This window comes from Coenobita brevimanus, chromosome 46 (genome assembly GCF_032717465.1).
Source record: "Coenobita brevimanus isolate Jiangsu-jjx chromosome 46, ASM3271746v2, whole genome shotgun sequence".
Classification (NCBI taxonomy): domain Eukaryota; kingdom Metazoa; phylum Arthropoda; class Malacostraca; order Decapoda; family Coenobitidae; genus Coenobita; species Coenobita brevimanus.
Window position 1 is genome coordinate 55,681,192 of NC_136999.1, and position 17,296 is coordinate 55,698,487.

Genomic DNA, 17,296 nt, shown 5'->3' on the forward strand with positions numbered 1-17,296 from the left:
CCAAAATATCACAGTTTTTTTGGGCACAGTAATTTGGAGGAAGGGGGGGGGGGGAGTGACATCAACATTGTAGGTAACAGCTGACCTTCAGCCCAAAGACAGCAATTCTCCCTCCCTGTCTAGCCCCAAAACTGCATTTAGGGTCCAATTTTTTCAGCTTTCACAAAGGTAGATTTTGGACTTACGGATTTCAAGAGCTTGATTTTACACACCAGAAAATGTATATTTCATTCTCCTATGTCTGATGGTTACCACACTATCAACTGTCGAAGAACATCAAAAATAAAAATTGTTACCCCTTGCATATAGAGAGAGAGAGAGAGAGAAATGCACCAAAGTAAGTTTTGGTCTCACAGATTTGAAGAGCTTGATTTTACACACCAGAAAATTATATTTCTCACATGTGTAATGGTTGCTGTACTGTCGACCGTCAAAAATAAAAATAAGTCACTCCTTACCATGAGCGAGAATGGGGCATCACTGAGAAATAAGGGGGAATAGGGAGATGGAGGGAATATGGGGGGAGGGGCATCATGAGTGGGGGAAAGGGAGGGAATATGCCTGCCACATACAGCCAGTATGGTCGAGAGGAGGGTATTGGGTGTGGTTTGGGTGGGGCGAGGCATTGACGATAGGGCCCAGTGGAGTAGAGGAAGGTGGAGTAATGGTAGAGGGAGGGGGATCCTCCCCCACCATGTCTAAGGAGACCAGTCAGGCCAGACACCACCAGATATTGTACTTTCCATTGGCTAGGCTTCATATACTTCATCAAAGGGATGGGGATACCGTGCATCAGTTTTTGGCAGCTTGTGTACTATTAGTGATATTAGGACTTTACATACAGTACCAAGGCCCGAGCACATCGATAAATGATCATGGGACTTAAGGGGTTAATGGGCAGTTTTTCATTAATTGACCATGTACTTAGAACCCCTTCAGTATGATGACACTTTGCTCCTGCCATCTCTAGACAGGATATCTCAACCATAGTATAGACTGTCTTGAACCAGAGGGGTTAGATACAACTTTCATAAATCTGTTTACAAGCAATTTCCCCCAACCTAAGTAAGATCATCCAGCAGTAACAAGAATAATACAAAAAGATGTCATTAGAGTGAACTGGTTAACAGCAAATGTGTGGAAAGAACAAGGACTTTACTATTTATTTATTTGTGTATTTATTTTTCATTTATCATTTGTGTGTGTGTGTGTGTGTGTGTATACAATACTAATTATTGTTGTGCGTTCCAGGTGCTGAGCCATTTCCCCAACAATGGGCGGAAACAGACGATACCATTCAGTGCCATCGTGTGTGGACAGGACGCCAGGGAGGTGTCCAGGCTCTTCTTATCCTGTCTTATGCTGGTGGGTGTTATGCGCATCATTCATGGTATATAATTGCCACCTCTACATCAAGAACACTGAGTTGTAACAGTAGATTAACACAATATTGTTCTAGTTACAAATAAGTGCTGTGGAAAGGGTGTAGAGTGCTAGCATGGTTGTATTCTGGCATTGGGCCAAGTGAAATAAACTGCAAAAGGACAAAACTCAGGCCAAGTTAAAGTGAATAGAGTATTGCTGTTTTTCCACATTACTGATACTGTATTCCCATCCATCACACCTCATGTCCTGTGATGTCATTACTCTCCACCCTGGCACATATTCTTCTTAGCTTACAAGGCTTTCTAGCACATCTTCCAGAGTAATAGGTGCTGCCCGGAAGTTCCAGTAATTTGAACAAAGGGCGCCAACTGTTTGCAGTTTTCCCTTTTGCCGCTAGGAGTCAGCAGCACCCCTTGTGCGTCAGTGTGGCCCCGGCCTTGTCTGTGAGTGGACTTGTAGTTGAGCTACGCATCCTTTTGTAATGTGGTGTGTAGGTGGTTTGGCGGTTTTGCAATGGCGGACCAGTGGCGCAGCAGTGTCAGGTCGATCTTGATCTTTTTCTTTGATATCCAAGGGATTGTTCACAGGGAATTCGTCCCACCCGCTCAGTCTGTCAGCGGAAAGTTTTACTGTGAAGTTTTGCAGCGTCTGAGGGAGAATATCCTCTGCAAACATCCAGAACAGTGGAAGAACAAGAACTGGGTCCTGCATCATGACAACACCCCCGCCCACACATCAATTGTTGTCCGGCAGTTCCTGGCTTCCACTAACATGGTAGTCATACCCCACCCACCCTATTTGCCTGATCTTGCTCCCTGCGACTTTTTCCTGTATCTTAACCTGAAATTATGACTGAAAGGGCATCGATTGGACTCAAATGAGGAGATCCAGACAGAATTGCAGGAGGTGCTTGAGGGCATCACGCCTGAAGCCTTCCGGGGATGGGTGGACTCGTGGAAAAAACGCTGGGACCACTGTATACATGCCCAAGGGGACTACTTCAAAGGTGACAGTGAGAACTAGGACGTAAGGTAGCTTATTTTCCTACAATATTCAAATGACTGGAACTTTTGGGTAGCACCTTATAGATACAATACCTGAAGTGCTGTTGGATATTTCCTCCCTCCATCGTGTTTTCTCTCCTTGCATTCTTTACCCTGCCTCACCTCATCCTTAAGTGGGAGAAAGAGGTAGGAATGATGATGATGATACAGTACAACAGTCTTGGCGTGACATTAAGTTTTCCATGTGTAGGTAAGTTACAAGCATTGCTCATTATGAATCAATGATGTGTTTTCAGTGTTGACTGTCTCCACATAACTTGTGCTGTATATTGAGAGGAACTGGCAAAGGATCTTTGTAGGTTGAACTTTGATAACCATTGTTTCTGTAATATATGTTATACTTAACAAACAAGAAATAGAATAGGGTAAAATAAAATGATGATTTAGTGTTTAATTGTTCTGTTGTCAGGCAAACACCCACAACATAGAGCTGAGTGAGTCCTGTCCTGGTGACCTGGCCATGGACTGTCTGGAATTGACGCTGTTGTCCCGTGTCAGGCACCATGAGGAGCTACAGGACTACTATGCACCATCAGAGACTCTTACACCAAGGTCTGTTCCATTTAAATCATACACACCATGCTTGCTTCCATGTACCTTTCACTTATTTACTCATTTTACTCCCACAGACTCTGATCCCACATCTGTGCTAGTTTAAGCCATCTCTCACATCTGTTTCCAAATACCATGCATTTATTTGCTGTTGTTTTTTCATCATAAGAGGTAAGTAGCAGTTCTTGGTCTAAGAATTTGCTAAGCAGATATGGAACTGTAAACATTGTTTAATGCCAGGTCACGTAAGTACCAGGTAGGTTATGTTGTAGTGATGGAAATTAGAACCTAACTAACCATAGTTATCAGGTAGGCTGCTTAGCTAGTGCCACAGGAAAATATAACAGACCAAAAAAGCTTTGAAAATCTAGATCAGTATTGCTGTGGTAGGTGGGGGTGCCCATCAACCACCCACTTAGTGTAGTGGTACTTAGTTTTAGGGTATCTCTACATTGAGTGGCAAGCCAAATGATTTGCTGTAAACCAGAAAAGCATTTACACAACCCTCGATTTGGCGGACCCCTATTTTCCGGATTTCGGATTTCCTGAACACGGGCAGAGGCCGGACAATATTATCAAATGCCCGTACAAGCCCGGGATTCTCACAGAAGTCCGGCCGTTATTCTCTCATATAAAACTATTAGCAGTCAGCTGCACAACACAGTATAATTTTAGCAAGGTTTTGACTCGATAAAGGCCATTTGTAACACACACAAGAAGATATTTTCATACATGAAATGCATCCTGGCCACCAACCTGCTTCACGCCATCAGTTCCTAACTTGTGGCAATATCCCATTTGCCTCTTACCTTTCTCAAATGCCACTATAAATAGTTTGTTGCATAACACAGTAAAATTTAACCCCTTAACCGCAGGGCATCACTTTCGTGACACTCTGGTGCAATGGATCATACCGCGGGGCGTCACTTTTGCGATTCTGTGTTATTTTGAATTCGCCCGGGCTTTGAAGTGGTCGCTTGTATCATCTGTCAGTACTGCCAGTGTCTAACAATAGTCAGTGCTGCTATTGTCATCTGTTCTCCCATCCACTGTTGACAATTTAGCCATTTCTCCCCATTCTTGACTCCCCTCCATTACCCTCTCCTCCCGCCTGCCCCAGCTGCGCAACGCTAGGCAAATCTTGCCCGGATTTTTCCACTCATTTCATCCATTGGAATGAGCCCTATGCCTTATTCTCATACAAATAATATATATAAAAAAGAAAAAAGGTAATTGATAGTGCCATGCACCTTGAATTGGCTAATTATCACCTGGCAACACCCCACGTGCACTCGTTCGCTAATTTTCCCTGTTTATTTCCCCTTGAAATATGCTGTATGACCTGTTCTCATAATAAAAATATAAGAAAGGAAGGGAGAAGCCTAAGTGATAATTACATTCACCTGGAACTACCTAATTTATTATGTATTGTCTAGATTTCCTGCCAATCATTTCATAGCGTATATATTAGAAGCTGTCACCACGCTGACGTTGGCAACCCTTCACTGCCCCTAGACCCAGCAGTCAGTTTACTCTCGTCTTTCAAGGTGAAATCACGTCGGATTCGCTCCTGTCCAATTCCGCTGCATTTTAGCCCCATGCAAAGGTCCCTGTGACCTCTACTTCTACTAAAGCTCGTGTTGGAAGGGGTAAAGGCTAAGTGACTGCTGTGAAACGTGAACTAGCTAATTTATCAGTGATAATGATGGAAAGTGACTACAATCTTTCTGGTCTCTAAAACAGTGCAAGTGAAAATGTAAATTATGTGTAAACAGCAAGTGAAAGCAATGAATGTAAATATAAGTGAACAGTGGAAAATAGTTTTATAAGTTACTGCAAGTGACAGTGCATAAAGGTGTAAGTAAAATAGAAATGTAAATAATGTAAATAAAATAGAGAATGTGAATAGAAATGTAAATAAGTAGTAATATAAAAATACGAGTATATATACTAGGAGTAATGAAAGTGAAAGTAATGAAAATGAAAGTGACAGCTTCGCTCTCTGTGCTAATATACATGAGAAAGTGAATGCCTGGAGTGAAAATAAACTACTAGTACTGAAAGAAACTTATAGATAAATATTGTAAAGTAGTAATATAAGAATACGAGTATATATACTAGGAGTAATGAAAGTGAAAGTAATGAAAATGAAAGTGACAGCTTTGCTCTCTGCGCTAGCATACACGAGAAAGTGAATGCCTGGAGTGAAAATAAACTACAGTAAACCCTCATTATACGATGGGGTTCCGTTCCTGAAAACCCCATCGTATAGCAATCCCATTATAACATGGAGTCAATGGGGATACGTTCCCAGACGTGCCTAAACTCTCACATACACACACCTTAGCACTCACATACATGAAATATCCTTATGTTTAAACATTTAAAGTAACACATTAATAGTGAATAAAGAGAAAAAAGCATGAAAACTACCGTATACAGTAGATCTTACCTTTACTGAAGCAAGCAACGGTTGTTTATGTGGTTCCTAGACAATTTGCCATGAAGTCAACAATTCGTCGTCATAATATGGACGTTCCCCGTCAGGACAGTTCCCCGTCATTCTATAAACATACTTATTACTGATTAACTAATACTTTAATAACTAATTTTCTGGGGGATCTATCAAAGTCTGTTTTCATTCAATAGCATTGGCTTTGGATATCATTTGTAAGTTGCACTTTTAGACAATATTTAACTTGTTTCTACCTTGCTGTAGTTGACTTTGAATTATGTTCTAGCATCACCCACAGCTGTTTTCATTAATTTCCATTGGTACTACAACATCCTGGGTATATTTTAAAACGACTTTGAAGAGGTACAAGTACAGTACTAAAAAACTAGTGTACTTCCTAAATAAACTGATATGAAAATAAATGACGGGGAATCATCCTGACGACAAAAAGTCCCGATGGCGAATTGTCTTGTTATTGTTGTGATGGCGAATTGACTTGATGGCGAAATATCCCGAAACATTTATATAGACGTAACATGAAGATTATTTGTATAATTCCAAAGTATGTCGATCATTCACTTAAGGTAATTAGGCATTTATATAAATGCCAATGTCTCGTATGTAGCCTTATGCTAAGATGAAGGATCGATCATAAATCAGCTGATTCACGTTTCAATATACAGGGTATTATTATTTTTCATTTAATGCCCATGATTTGATGCCATATTTTACATTTACTATATAAGCAATAAACCACCATCACTTTTATAACTTACATATTTAAAAAACTAGTGTACTTGCTAAATAAACTGATAAGTAAATAAATGATGGAGAATCGTCCTGACAGCGAATTGTCTCTACTTGGCCTCACAGTCACAGGAACTCACAGCCCTCACTCATCAGTGTCAGAACTCCCTGGCTGGGCAGGGCTGGCTGGCTGGGCAGGGCTAGCTAATGAGGCTGGACCAGTGGACAAGTGTGTGTGGTCTAATGCCGACAGTGTGAGGACATTTTTGTTGCGTTTGCACATTCGCTGTTCACTGAGCCGCGGATGATCCATCGTTGTTGCAAATCGTTCCCATTGTATAGTGGGCATAGGGTACTAAAATTTTGACATTGTATAAGCGAAATATCGTACAAAGAGGCATTGTATAATGAGGGTTTACTGTACTAGTACTGAAAGAAACTTATAGATAAATATTGTATATATAAATAAGTGTAATAAAGTACTAGGAATATAAAGTGTGTGTTTAAAAATACTAAATGACAGCTTTGCCTCAGAATACCATCGAGGAAAGCTCGTATGCGCTCGTAATTTACATTGCTTTCACTTTTTTTTTTTTTTTTTTTTTTTTTTTTTTTTTTTGGAGTATGGATTCCAAACTACTTGAAATTGATAGAATAGTGTTTGTAGTTATAATATCAGGGAGTGGTAACCATATTACGGAGTGTCGGGAAGTGTAAAGTGGAGACTTCGTTACCCAACTTCAGAAGTCTCCACAAGTCCTACGGTAGTCGACGAAGGCTCAACAAACATCCCAGGGGAAAGCTGAAGGTATATGCCATATGCATATATAATTATAATATTCTAGGACTAATAACTGATTTTTGGCAAATATTTTTAAAAAGTCAGTGGGAACGTGAATATCCCCGCGTGAGGTGCACGGACCACCTCCAACATACCCGCGCTTAAGGGGTTAAGGAAGGCTTGGATGCAATAAAATTATAAGTAGTTAAAAAATATATTTTCTTACGGACAGAGTCAGTGGGATCCATTTCTACTCACTTAGCTCACCCGATGTGGTGCTGCTATACACTGAATCGGCACTCTTCACTGGATATTTTTTTTTTTTTTTTTTTCCCCACAGTGGCTTATACACATCTAATTATCTGAAATCCACACACAGAAAAATTGTGCTTAATATAACTTCATTATAAAATTAGGTTTCAGAGCTAAAATGTGCCAGTGTTAGCAGATATTTCCCCTTCAGATCATCAGGATGCCTTGACAGACTTCTGTTTTGCATAAATATTTATTTTGAGTACAAAAAAAATGTATCTGGCTTGTAAACTGATATTTATGCTAAACAAAAGTCCGTCAAAGCGAGTTGTTAGGCAAGAGGCAAAACACTTCTGTTAACTGAGAAATTTTCTCCCTGAATCCTGATTTTCCATTAATAATTAAATTAAGCACAAACTTTTGACTGAATTTCAAATAATTAGGTGTGCAAACCTTTATGGTGATAAAGATTAAAATATTTTCCAATTAAAATTATCGATTCGGTCCAAGATCGAGATCACATTCGATCATTTGTGTGTTTGTATCTCAGTCAGCTGATCAGTGGTTGGCTGACCTTGTGGTGTTCCATTCCTTGTTCATTTTCCTCTTTTTCCTCAGCTTTCTGATTTTCTTCTATCATACCCTCCACATTCTCGTCAACAACTGTCTAAACAACCATTCTTAGGGTTGTAGCTAGCAAAATACTGCTATTGTGTCAGTTATTATTGTTATTGTTTCAGTTTTTATGTACTGTGTATGTTAGTTACTGTATGTTGGTGTAGGTAGCCTACATTCCAGAATGCCCTAGAATATCGGAATAATTGCTGGACAATATTGGAGAATTCAGACAAAGTATGGTAATAGTCCAGGGAATGGTATGTGAGACCGGATTTCTGCGATTCCCGGACTTCTGGGATTCCCGGACTGGTCTCCACCCCTTTGAGTCCGGGAAATCGAGGGTCAAGTGTACAACGATGGGTGGTAACTGTATAACCAGCCAACACGTGTTCCGTGCGTGGCAACAAGTGGGTTGGTGGAGGGTTAGTGCCCCTCCCTGGAAGACATCTAACTAAAAATATGAACAAGAAGCCTCAGACCAGGACTGACCAAAGGGTGACGACTCAGGACCGACAAAGAACATGGTATGGCTAGCTACTTGAAATGTAAGGGGTGCAAATGATGAGGTGAAAGAGAGAGAGATTGTCCAGGTGCTGGAGGGTGTGAAAGTGGATGTATGTGGATTAAATGAAACTAAATGGAGAGGTGAAAGTGTGAGAGAATGGGAGTATGGATGGGGTATATGCACAGGAGTAGGTGAGAATGAGAGGGCAAAAGGAGTGTGTATTGTTGTGAGTAACAAATGGAAGGAGAATATAAGAGAATATGGGTCAGTTGGCTCAAGGATTGTGTGGGTAAGATTGAAAGTTGGAATACAAATGTGGGCGACTGTGTGCGTGTATGTGCGGACGCAAGAGTGTGCAAGCAGAGTGAGAGAAGTGTTCTGGACAAATGTGGAAATGTGCATGGAAAAGTTTGAAGGAAATGAGAAAGTGTTTTTGATTGGAGATATGAATGGAAAAATAGGGAGTGTGAAGGTGGATGGAATAGTTGGTGAGTAGGGTGTGCCTGCAGAGATGGAAGAGAATGGCAGTGCGTTAGTGGACATTTGTGCTGGGAGGGGGTTGGTGATAGCCAATACCCTCTTCAGGCACAAAATGATCCATAGGTATACTTGGCGAGTGATGAGAACGGTGGGTGGTGAACTGAATGAACGAAAGGCGGTGATTGATTGTGTGTGTGTAGGTGATAATATGAAGTATGTAATGGATGCAAGAGTATATAGAGGTTGGGGGAGTGGACTTTCTGACCACCATCTGGTAGTAGTCAGAATCGAAGTCCATATGAAATGGAGAAATTGAAGAAGGGAAGAACAGGCAGTAGTATATGCAATGAGGGTGGAAAGGTTACAAGAGGATGGAAAAAAGGCAGAATATAAGAGGGAAATGGAGGAGCGATTGGGTAAATATGGATTGGAGCAGATGGGGGACATGGCAGGTGTGTGCAAGATATTCACAGAAGAAATCTGTGCAGCATGTAAGGTGGTGTGAAGAGAAAACAAAAGGGGATGCAGGGAACAGCATAGTGGAATGAAGAGGTGAGAGAGGCTGTGGCACAAAAGAAGAAAGCACATAGTGAGTGGATGAGAAAGAGGGACGTGGAAGAAGTTGAGAGATGGAAGAGAGAGTTATGTGTCGAGAGGTGAAAAGATTAGTGAGAAGAGAGTGGATGAAAATTTGGAAGGAATTTGAGTGTAAAGTGGAGGGAATGTAAGAAAATGTTCTGGAAAGAGGTAAAGAGAGTAATAGTAGTAGTAGTAGTTGTTCCTTAGGCAGTCTGGCCGAACAGCCCAGAATCCCTTAGGAAGGCCATGGCCGAGACCGGGCTTTCCCACAGAGCTCTCAAAGAATGTATGTTGTGTTGTTAGCGTAGGTGATCATGTGCAATGCAGTCTTCCATAATGTGCTTAATAGTATGGGGTTCTGTGTTGCATCCTGGACAGGCATCAGCGACGGAGTCATCCAGCCTCTTCTGGTAGCTTAAGAGGGCTGGATGGTGCCCACATCTCAGCCTGGCCAGGTGGACCCTGTCCTCACGAGGGAGATAGGATTCAGAAGGATGAATGTCAGGAGGCCATGCATGCAGCTGTGTGTTGTCTTTACGTGACTGAATGGAGCGGCGAGTGATTTGAGTGTGGATATGCTTCTGGAAGCTGGTCTGAGGTGGGCGAGGGGGGAGAGATGACAGTATTTGTATATGGTATCGTGTGCTGGGTGTTGTTTTGATGTTCCTTGGTGTGGGTGGATGTGCTGCCATGTAATATAGTGGATGTTGTGGGTTTGTGGAGGCTGCAGCAAGAAACTGGGTGCCTCTCATGTCTAGGTGATCCTTGACTTTGAGGATTTTGGTTTCTTGATGTAGGTGGTCTGTGGGTGTAGTAGCTGTGCAGCCTGTGATTATTTTTAGGGCCTTATTCTGTATGGTCTGTAGAGTGTTGGAGTGTGTTTTGGTGAGTTTAGAAGCCCAGGCAGGGCTTGCATAATTCATCACTGAACGTATGTATTGTTTGTATACTGTGGTGGTGGTTTCTTTGTTGTGTCCGAATGTTGTATGGGCAAGTGACCTCAAAAGCATTGAGTCTTGATGTTATTTTATTTTTAATGTTTGTGATGTGTTGTTTAAATGACATTGATGTATTGTATGTTACACCAAGGATTTTGTGTGTGTGTGTGTGTGTGTGTGTGGTAGGGGAGTATTGTTTATGGTGAGGTGTGGGATGTGACTGTGTTCTGCTGTCCAGTTTGTGAGAAGGGTCACTGTAGATTTGGCTGAGGCTATTTTGAGCCTGTTTGTGGCGAACCATTCGTGTAGTGCATTGAGGTAGGGTTGAATGATATGTGCAGCTGTGTTTGCATTTTGGTGCATACATGTAAGTGTTATATCATCTGCATAGGAAGCTATGTGTATCTGTGGGGTGTGGGGTGTGGGTATGTCGTGCATGTATAGGTTAAAGAGTGTAGGGGACAAAACAGATCCTTGGGGGACGCCATTTGTGAAGTTTCTGATGTTAGAAGACTGACCGGCAAATGCTACGTGTGCACATCTGCCTGCTAAGTAGTTTGCCAGCCATTATTTTGTGTTATTGTGCATGTTTATGTTAAGTATTTTGTTTGTGAGGTTGTGGCGGGGGATGGCATCAAAAGCTTTGCTAATGTCTAGTGTGATTAGGAGTGTTCTGTGTGGTGGCCTAGCTGAATTCATGCCATCAAAAACTCTCTATGTAAGGTCTGTAAGAAGGGTGTTTGAGGAGTGTAGTGGCCTAAAGCCATGTTGTGACTGGGCTAGGGGAATGTGAGGTGTGACTAGTTGAAATACCAGTCGTTCAGTGACTTTAGAGGGGGTGCAGAGGAGTGTGATGGGGCGATGTGAGGAGGGTAACGTGGGGTCTTTGTTGGGTTTAGGGATAATGATGATAATGCCATGCTTCCAGATGCTGGGTATTATGTTGTGTGAGTAGCTGTAGTCTGATATGTTGGTGAGTGCTTGTATGCCTTGTGGTCCAAGGTGTTTAAGGTGAATGTTGCTTATGTTGTCTGGTCCACAGGCAGATGAGTGCTTGAGATTGTTAATGATGTGCTTCGTCTGATTGTAAGTGAAAGGTGTGTAGTCTGGGTCTGTGGGGAACTGTCCCTTACGTCTGATGATACGTCGGTCTTCCGGATGGGGGGTTAGATGGCTGACTTGTGAAAAGTGATTGATGAGAGTGTTTGCTTGTTTGTTTGAGGGTATGGTGTCTGTTGTTGTGATGGCAGCGTGTGATTGTGTGGTGGTGTTGTTGGAAAGTGTGATGCTGTTTAGTGTTTTGTAGAGTTTGCTGATGTTTGTTTTGTGATCAAGTGTTTGGAGGTAATTTGTCCAGTTTAGTGTTTGCTGTTCTGATATTTCATTGTTTATCTGAGTGTTGAGTTCTTGTATTTGTTGTATGGTGTCTTGTGTATGGGGTGTTGGGGAGTGTCACAGTGTGTCCCGTTGTCTGATGAGGCCTTGAATTTCTGGTGTGATGTTAGGGTTGTGTCTCTTTCTGTTGCCTCTAGGGATGTGTCTTTTGTCTGCGTTTTGTATGATTGTATTCAAAGTGTGCACAGCGGTGTTGATGTTTGTGATGGGTGTACTGTTTAGTGTTTCGAAATGTTCTGTTTCAGTTACAAAGGCCTCCCAGTTGGCTTTCTGATAATTAGTGTATTGGTGTCTGTTGCCAGCTGGGGTGATTCTGGTTTTGGTAGTGATGATGATTGGGAGGTGATCAGAACCTAGGGTTTTGAACACTCTCCATAATGTAGTGGGGACGAGGTGTGGGGAGTTGAAGGTGATGTCTTGAGATGATGGGAGGAAGATGGCTTGGTGTGGGATATGGGTATGTTGGTCTAGACTGTTTAGTATGAAAAGATGATCTGTCTGGGATTGTAGTACCAGCCCTCTGTCTGTGTCAGGGTTGTTGACATGCCAGGCCAACGGCTTGGCGTTGAAATCACCACCCAGGATGATGTTGGGTATGTTAGTGATGTGGTGTATCTCCATCCATCCATCCATCCATCATCCAATCCTACATTGCCCCATGAGGAGCGTAGGAGCCCGGGGCTAGGCAGTTGGTCCTGACATTTAAGATGAAAGTGACCAGCCTCACTCATCCCTGAGTGGCATTACATGAGCAATCAACCCCAACCACCCCTTGGATATAACTTGGATATAAACCTTCACTGGCTCTATCCAATTGGAGCGCAATACTGTAATTACCCACTAAACCACCAGGTGCCAAAATTTGGTTATATGGTTACCACCCAGCATAGTAAATGGTTTCCTGGTGCACAGGAAACCATTTGGCTTGTCACTTCGTGTAGAGTCACCCACAGGCTGAAAGAAGTGGAAAGAATGAAGGAAAGAAAGACAGAAGAGGGAGTGTAAAGTCACCCGTAGGCAGAAGGACAACGAAAGAATGATGGAAAGAAAGACAGAAGAGAATGGACAGAAAGAAGGATGAAGAGGAAAGGGCAGACACCCGAGAGCAGCACTACATCGGGTGAGTGGATGGTGAGCGCCCGTGGGTAGTAATTGTGTGGTAATGGTACTGTGGGGGATGATTTGTATTTGTTAATGATTGTTATGTGTGATTTGTTACCAGTGCATATTTTAACTGATTGTATTTCTATTGTGGTGTCATGTGGGGGGAGAAGTGACTTTGTGTGTGCTCTGGTATCTGCAAAGTTGATGGATTTGTGTACCAGGGTGATGAGTCCACCGCCAGCGCCGTCGGCCCAATCTTGTCAAATGGTGGTGAAGTTATGAAATGTCGGTGTTTTCTGTGGTCTGTGTAGTTTTGTTTCTTGTAAGATGGCAGTGTGTATGTTCTGTTTTTTGATGAATTGTGTGAGTTCTTGTTTTTTTGCTGTTTATGCCATCTATGTTTAACAGAAGGATGTTTATGTTGTGTGTGAGATGTGTGTTGGCTGCTGCAGCACGGGAGGGAGGTGGCGTGGGTGGAGGGGAAGGAGTAGGAGGAGGTTGTGATGGAGGTAAAGGTTGAGGTGGATTAGGATAGGTTGGAATGGGAGGAGTTGGGTGACTGGCTGGTGTGGGAAGGATTGGTGGGTTTGGCTGTGGAGTGTGAAGGAAGTAGGAGTAGGATTGGTAAGGGGGTTGGTGGGTGGGGGGAAGGAGCAGGTCCAGGTGTTTGTGTAATGTGTTCTGGATGCAAGTGTTGTGCAGGTGTAATGGGTCCAGTTCTTGCAGGAATTGCACTGAACTGAACCCTTTGTCTGTTGCCTCGACGTGATAGGTTTTGAGCATGTTGGACATATGTATTTGTCGGTGGGTCCTGTTTTGCTGTCAATGTCCCCGGCTAGAAGAAGTCGTCGAGAAATGACAGCCGGGGAGTCATTTCTCGGTGTAGAAAAAACGTTGTTGTTTAGTGTGTTTTGTTGGGCGATGTGGTACTTACCAGGGCGACAGAAGCCACACCCAGGTACTCTAGCCCTGTGAGGGGCCGGGGGGGTTTTGCGGTGGTTTGGCCCCCATGCTGTCCTCCTCTTCTCTTCGACAGCCTAAAGGGGGTAGACCCATAACGAGGACGCCACCGCTCCAGGTCAAGGTAAAGAGAGTTAGACAGGGTGCCAAAGAAGTTATTTGGGGAGTGAAAGATAAAAATGGTAATTACTAGTGGAGAAAGGAGAAAAAGTGAGCAGATGGAGAGAACACATTAAGGAATTGTTGAACATAGAGAATGAAAGTAATGCAAGTATAAGTGGCTGGGGAATGGCTGGGAGAAGGAGGGAGGTGAGAAGAGAGGAAGAAATCAGTAGGATGAAAGTTGTGGAAGCTATGAAGTCAAAATGGGGAAAGCCCCGGGAATTGATGGAGTGTGTGGTGCAATGCTGAAGCATGGGGGAGAGATAGTAGCAGAATGGATACTGTGTTGTTAAGTGAAGGCGAAGGGGAGCTGCAAGGCTTGGTGGATGAGTTTGGGAGAGTGTGTAAGAAATGGAATCTAAAGGTGAATGTAGGGAAGAGTAAAAGTCATGGTCTTTGAGAGAAGTGAAGTCAGTGAATGTACAGTGAGGTTGGATGGTGAGGAAATGGAAAATGTGAATGCATTTAAGTACTTGGGTAGTGTGATGAGTAAGGAGGGAGGTTTATCGGGTGAAGTGCTTGAAAGGGTTTGACAAGGAAGAAAGGCCGGTGGTTCCTTGAAAGCAGTGATAAGAACAGGGAATTGGGGATGGAAGTGAAAAAGTTACTGCATGACAGTATTGTGATACCAACTCTAACGTATGGAAGTGAAGCTTGGACCATGTTGGAAGGACACAAGTCAAGAGTGAGAGCATTGGAAATGAGTTATTGGAGAGGAGCCTGTGGAGTCATATGGAGAAACAGATTGACAAATGAGGAAGTGAAGGAGTGTTGTGGTGTGGATGTGGATGTGATAGCAAGCGTTAGGAGAAACACATTGAGGTGGTTTGGCCATGTGGAGAGGATGGAGAATGAGAGACTGATGAAGAGGGTGTATGTGAGGTGGAGGGGGGGAGAGGGAGGGGGAGGCCAAGGATGAGATGGAGGGATGGAGTGGAGAGATATATGAGAGAGGGGGGTGTGAGGTGGGAGCAGGGCAATGAAATGGCATTGGACAGAGTGACATTGAGGTGATTTGTTTTGTGGCCGCCCCGTATGGGATTTAGGTGTCTGGCAATAGATAGATGGATAGATAGGCAGTACTGCAGTAATACTAATGGTTTACATTTTATTGCTTGGTTAGGTTATCAGAAAGTTATCCATATGTTGCAGAATGTAGTGTAGTTATAGACACCAGTATAAAGAAAATAACTGTGCTGTCTGTAACAGGTACCATACATTAGCAGTGGTCATGGTCAAGTAGTTAGAGATGTGATCTCTGAAAGAGAGTTCAGTCCCAGACTGGGAAAGGGAATGCATTGTTCATTAGAACTGCATTTAAACAGACTCTATTGATCATCCACAAGACCCACTAGTGTCTTAAAAATACCATTGCTAATACCATTACACCAGTCCTGAATAAGATGGTTTGGTGTATAGTTGGCTGGTGGCCATTAGTGTTGGAGTAACATGTGAAGATGGAAGGCATAAATAACTGTTGGACCTTACCTAATGGGTTGGCAAGGCGGTGTTCAGATTCGGACACACAAAGGGGGGGGGGGGGACTTAGCAAAATACATGGTGGATTTTGTGTACAAACTGACCTAAAGGTATTTTCAAGTAACCTTTGGATTAATTATAGTCTTTAACCCACCCTGCTGGGATGTCTTCGTTATACTGCACTCCTACCATCACCTGACAGTTTTATCCAGCTTGAGAGAATTTTCAAACTGGGGTGGTTAAATACATCCTTAATATACCCATCATTATGAGAAGCCTTTCCTAATTTGAATATAATTGTCTGGTAGCATTGAGGAAGAGAGAGAGAGAGAGAGAAAAGAGGGAAGGGTACCAAGTCACCTGGATTGAAGAGGTTGTTTTATACATCATGGATCAGTTTGGTTAGCAGTGACATTACAAGGCAACAGACAGAGCAGTGAGGTTGTGTACACATTACTCTTTCTTTTGGTAATGACATTTAAACTGTTTTGTGATCTTGGAGTTGGAAAGGAGGTTTGTTGATGAAAGTTCAATATGTTTTATCATCATGAAGTATTTAACCCTGGAACACATTCGAGGACACTATTGTGACCCACGCAAACTTTGGCCACATGGCCCAAGTGGGTGGTGTTCTCAGTAGCTTCCTAAAATGATGCGCTGTGTCAGGTGAAGGTAGTTGGTGCGCGCTCCTAGGCTGGGTTTTTCATATAACACAGGTGTGGGCTATAAAAGTGTCCACAAATGTGTTACAGTACTAGACATTTAGTGCATGGACTTTTCTTTGATGTTTTTCTGCCAGGAGACTGGGAGTCAGCCAGCTGCCCCCCACACCCCCCTATTGCCCACTGGTCACCAGACATCAGAATCCATTCATTATACTCGTCCTTATTGTCTTTACTTAATTTTTTAAAAATTGTCTTTAGTTACCCCTGGAGGATTACACTCCCCCCCCCCCCAGACTGTAGTGTTAAGAGTACATTTTAGGTCCATACCTTGTAAGTTTAATAAAAACAACTCCAGGTTTTTTTTTTTTAAATTGGTACACAATAGTGACCATGAATGTGGTAGCGTACAAAAAAAAATCTAATGTGTTCCAGGGTTAATTAATGTACAGGGTGGGAAAGGTGGTCTGGATGATTATGATGATGAATAAATATAGTAAGTCCTTGTTATATGTTGTCTTTCAAGCTGTATTGTTTGTTTATTTATTCACCAAAACTTCACAGTAAGTGCATAGAAACTGTCCATCGAACCTCCAATGCTCTGTTACCTATGTATAAAGCTGGTATGCTATTTTCCCCTTATTTACCATACCATTTGTATGGGTAAAGTGTGTTATTTTGGAGGACATCTCTGACTTATAACAAGATTTATTTTGTAGGTGTGTGAAAATAAATTTTTTTCTGTGTGCATGTGAATGTGTGAGTGAGAAAACTAAGAATGTGTTGTTTGCAGAAGGAAGGGTAATGGAAAAGGCAGCACAGGTAGCGTGGTGGCAGCAGCAGCAGTGTGTGCAGACATCACTCAGGTAGCACTGGCCAAACACAATTTACCACTCAAGGATTCCCATGCACAACCCAAGCCCAAGATCAGGCCCAGATGATCTCAGTCACTTCAGTCCCATACCCCGACCTTCACCCTCACCCACCACATCCACCACTGTGCCTTGCTCGTTCACTGGTCATGTATGCAACATTTAAGCACGTGGCTGTTGTGTGTTGACATGCCACCTGTCTGTTTACTCACTGGTTTGTATTGTAGGTGGCTGTAGAGGTTTTGTGACACCTCTTTCTTGCTCATGTATTCTGCACGTTACACCTCAGTACAGCTTTATATGTT

The 17,296-nt window shown here is 42.7% G+C and overlaps 1 protein-coding gene across 1 annotated transcript in view; it reads left to right on the forward strand.

Annotated features, from left to right (window-relative positions):
* Positions 1–17,060, forward strand: part of Cap-H2 (Chromosome associated protein H2) — a 120,492-nt gene extending 103,432 nt beyond the window's left edge. The window contains exons 12-14 of the mRNA XM_080271590.1: positions 1,252–1,365; positions 2,860–3,002; positions 16,913–17,060. Coding sequence (XP_080127716.1) covers positions 1,252–1,365; positions 2,860–3,002; positions 16,913–17,060 — 405 coding nt within the window. The remainder of the gene's footprint in view (positions 1–1,251; positions 1,366–2,859; positions 3,003–16,912) is intronic.
* The last annotated feature ends 236 nt before the right edge of the window (positions 17,061–17,296 follow it).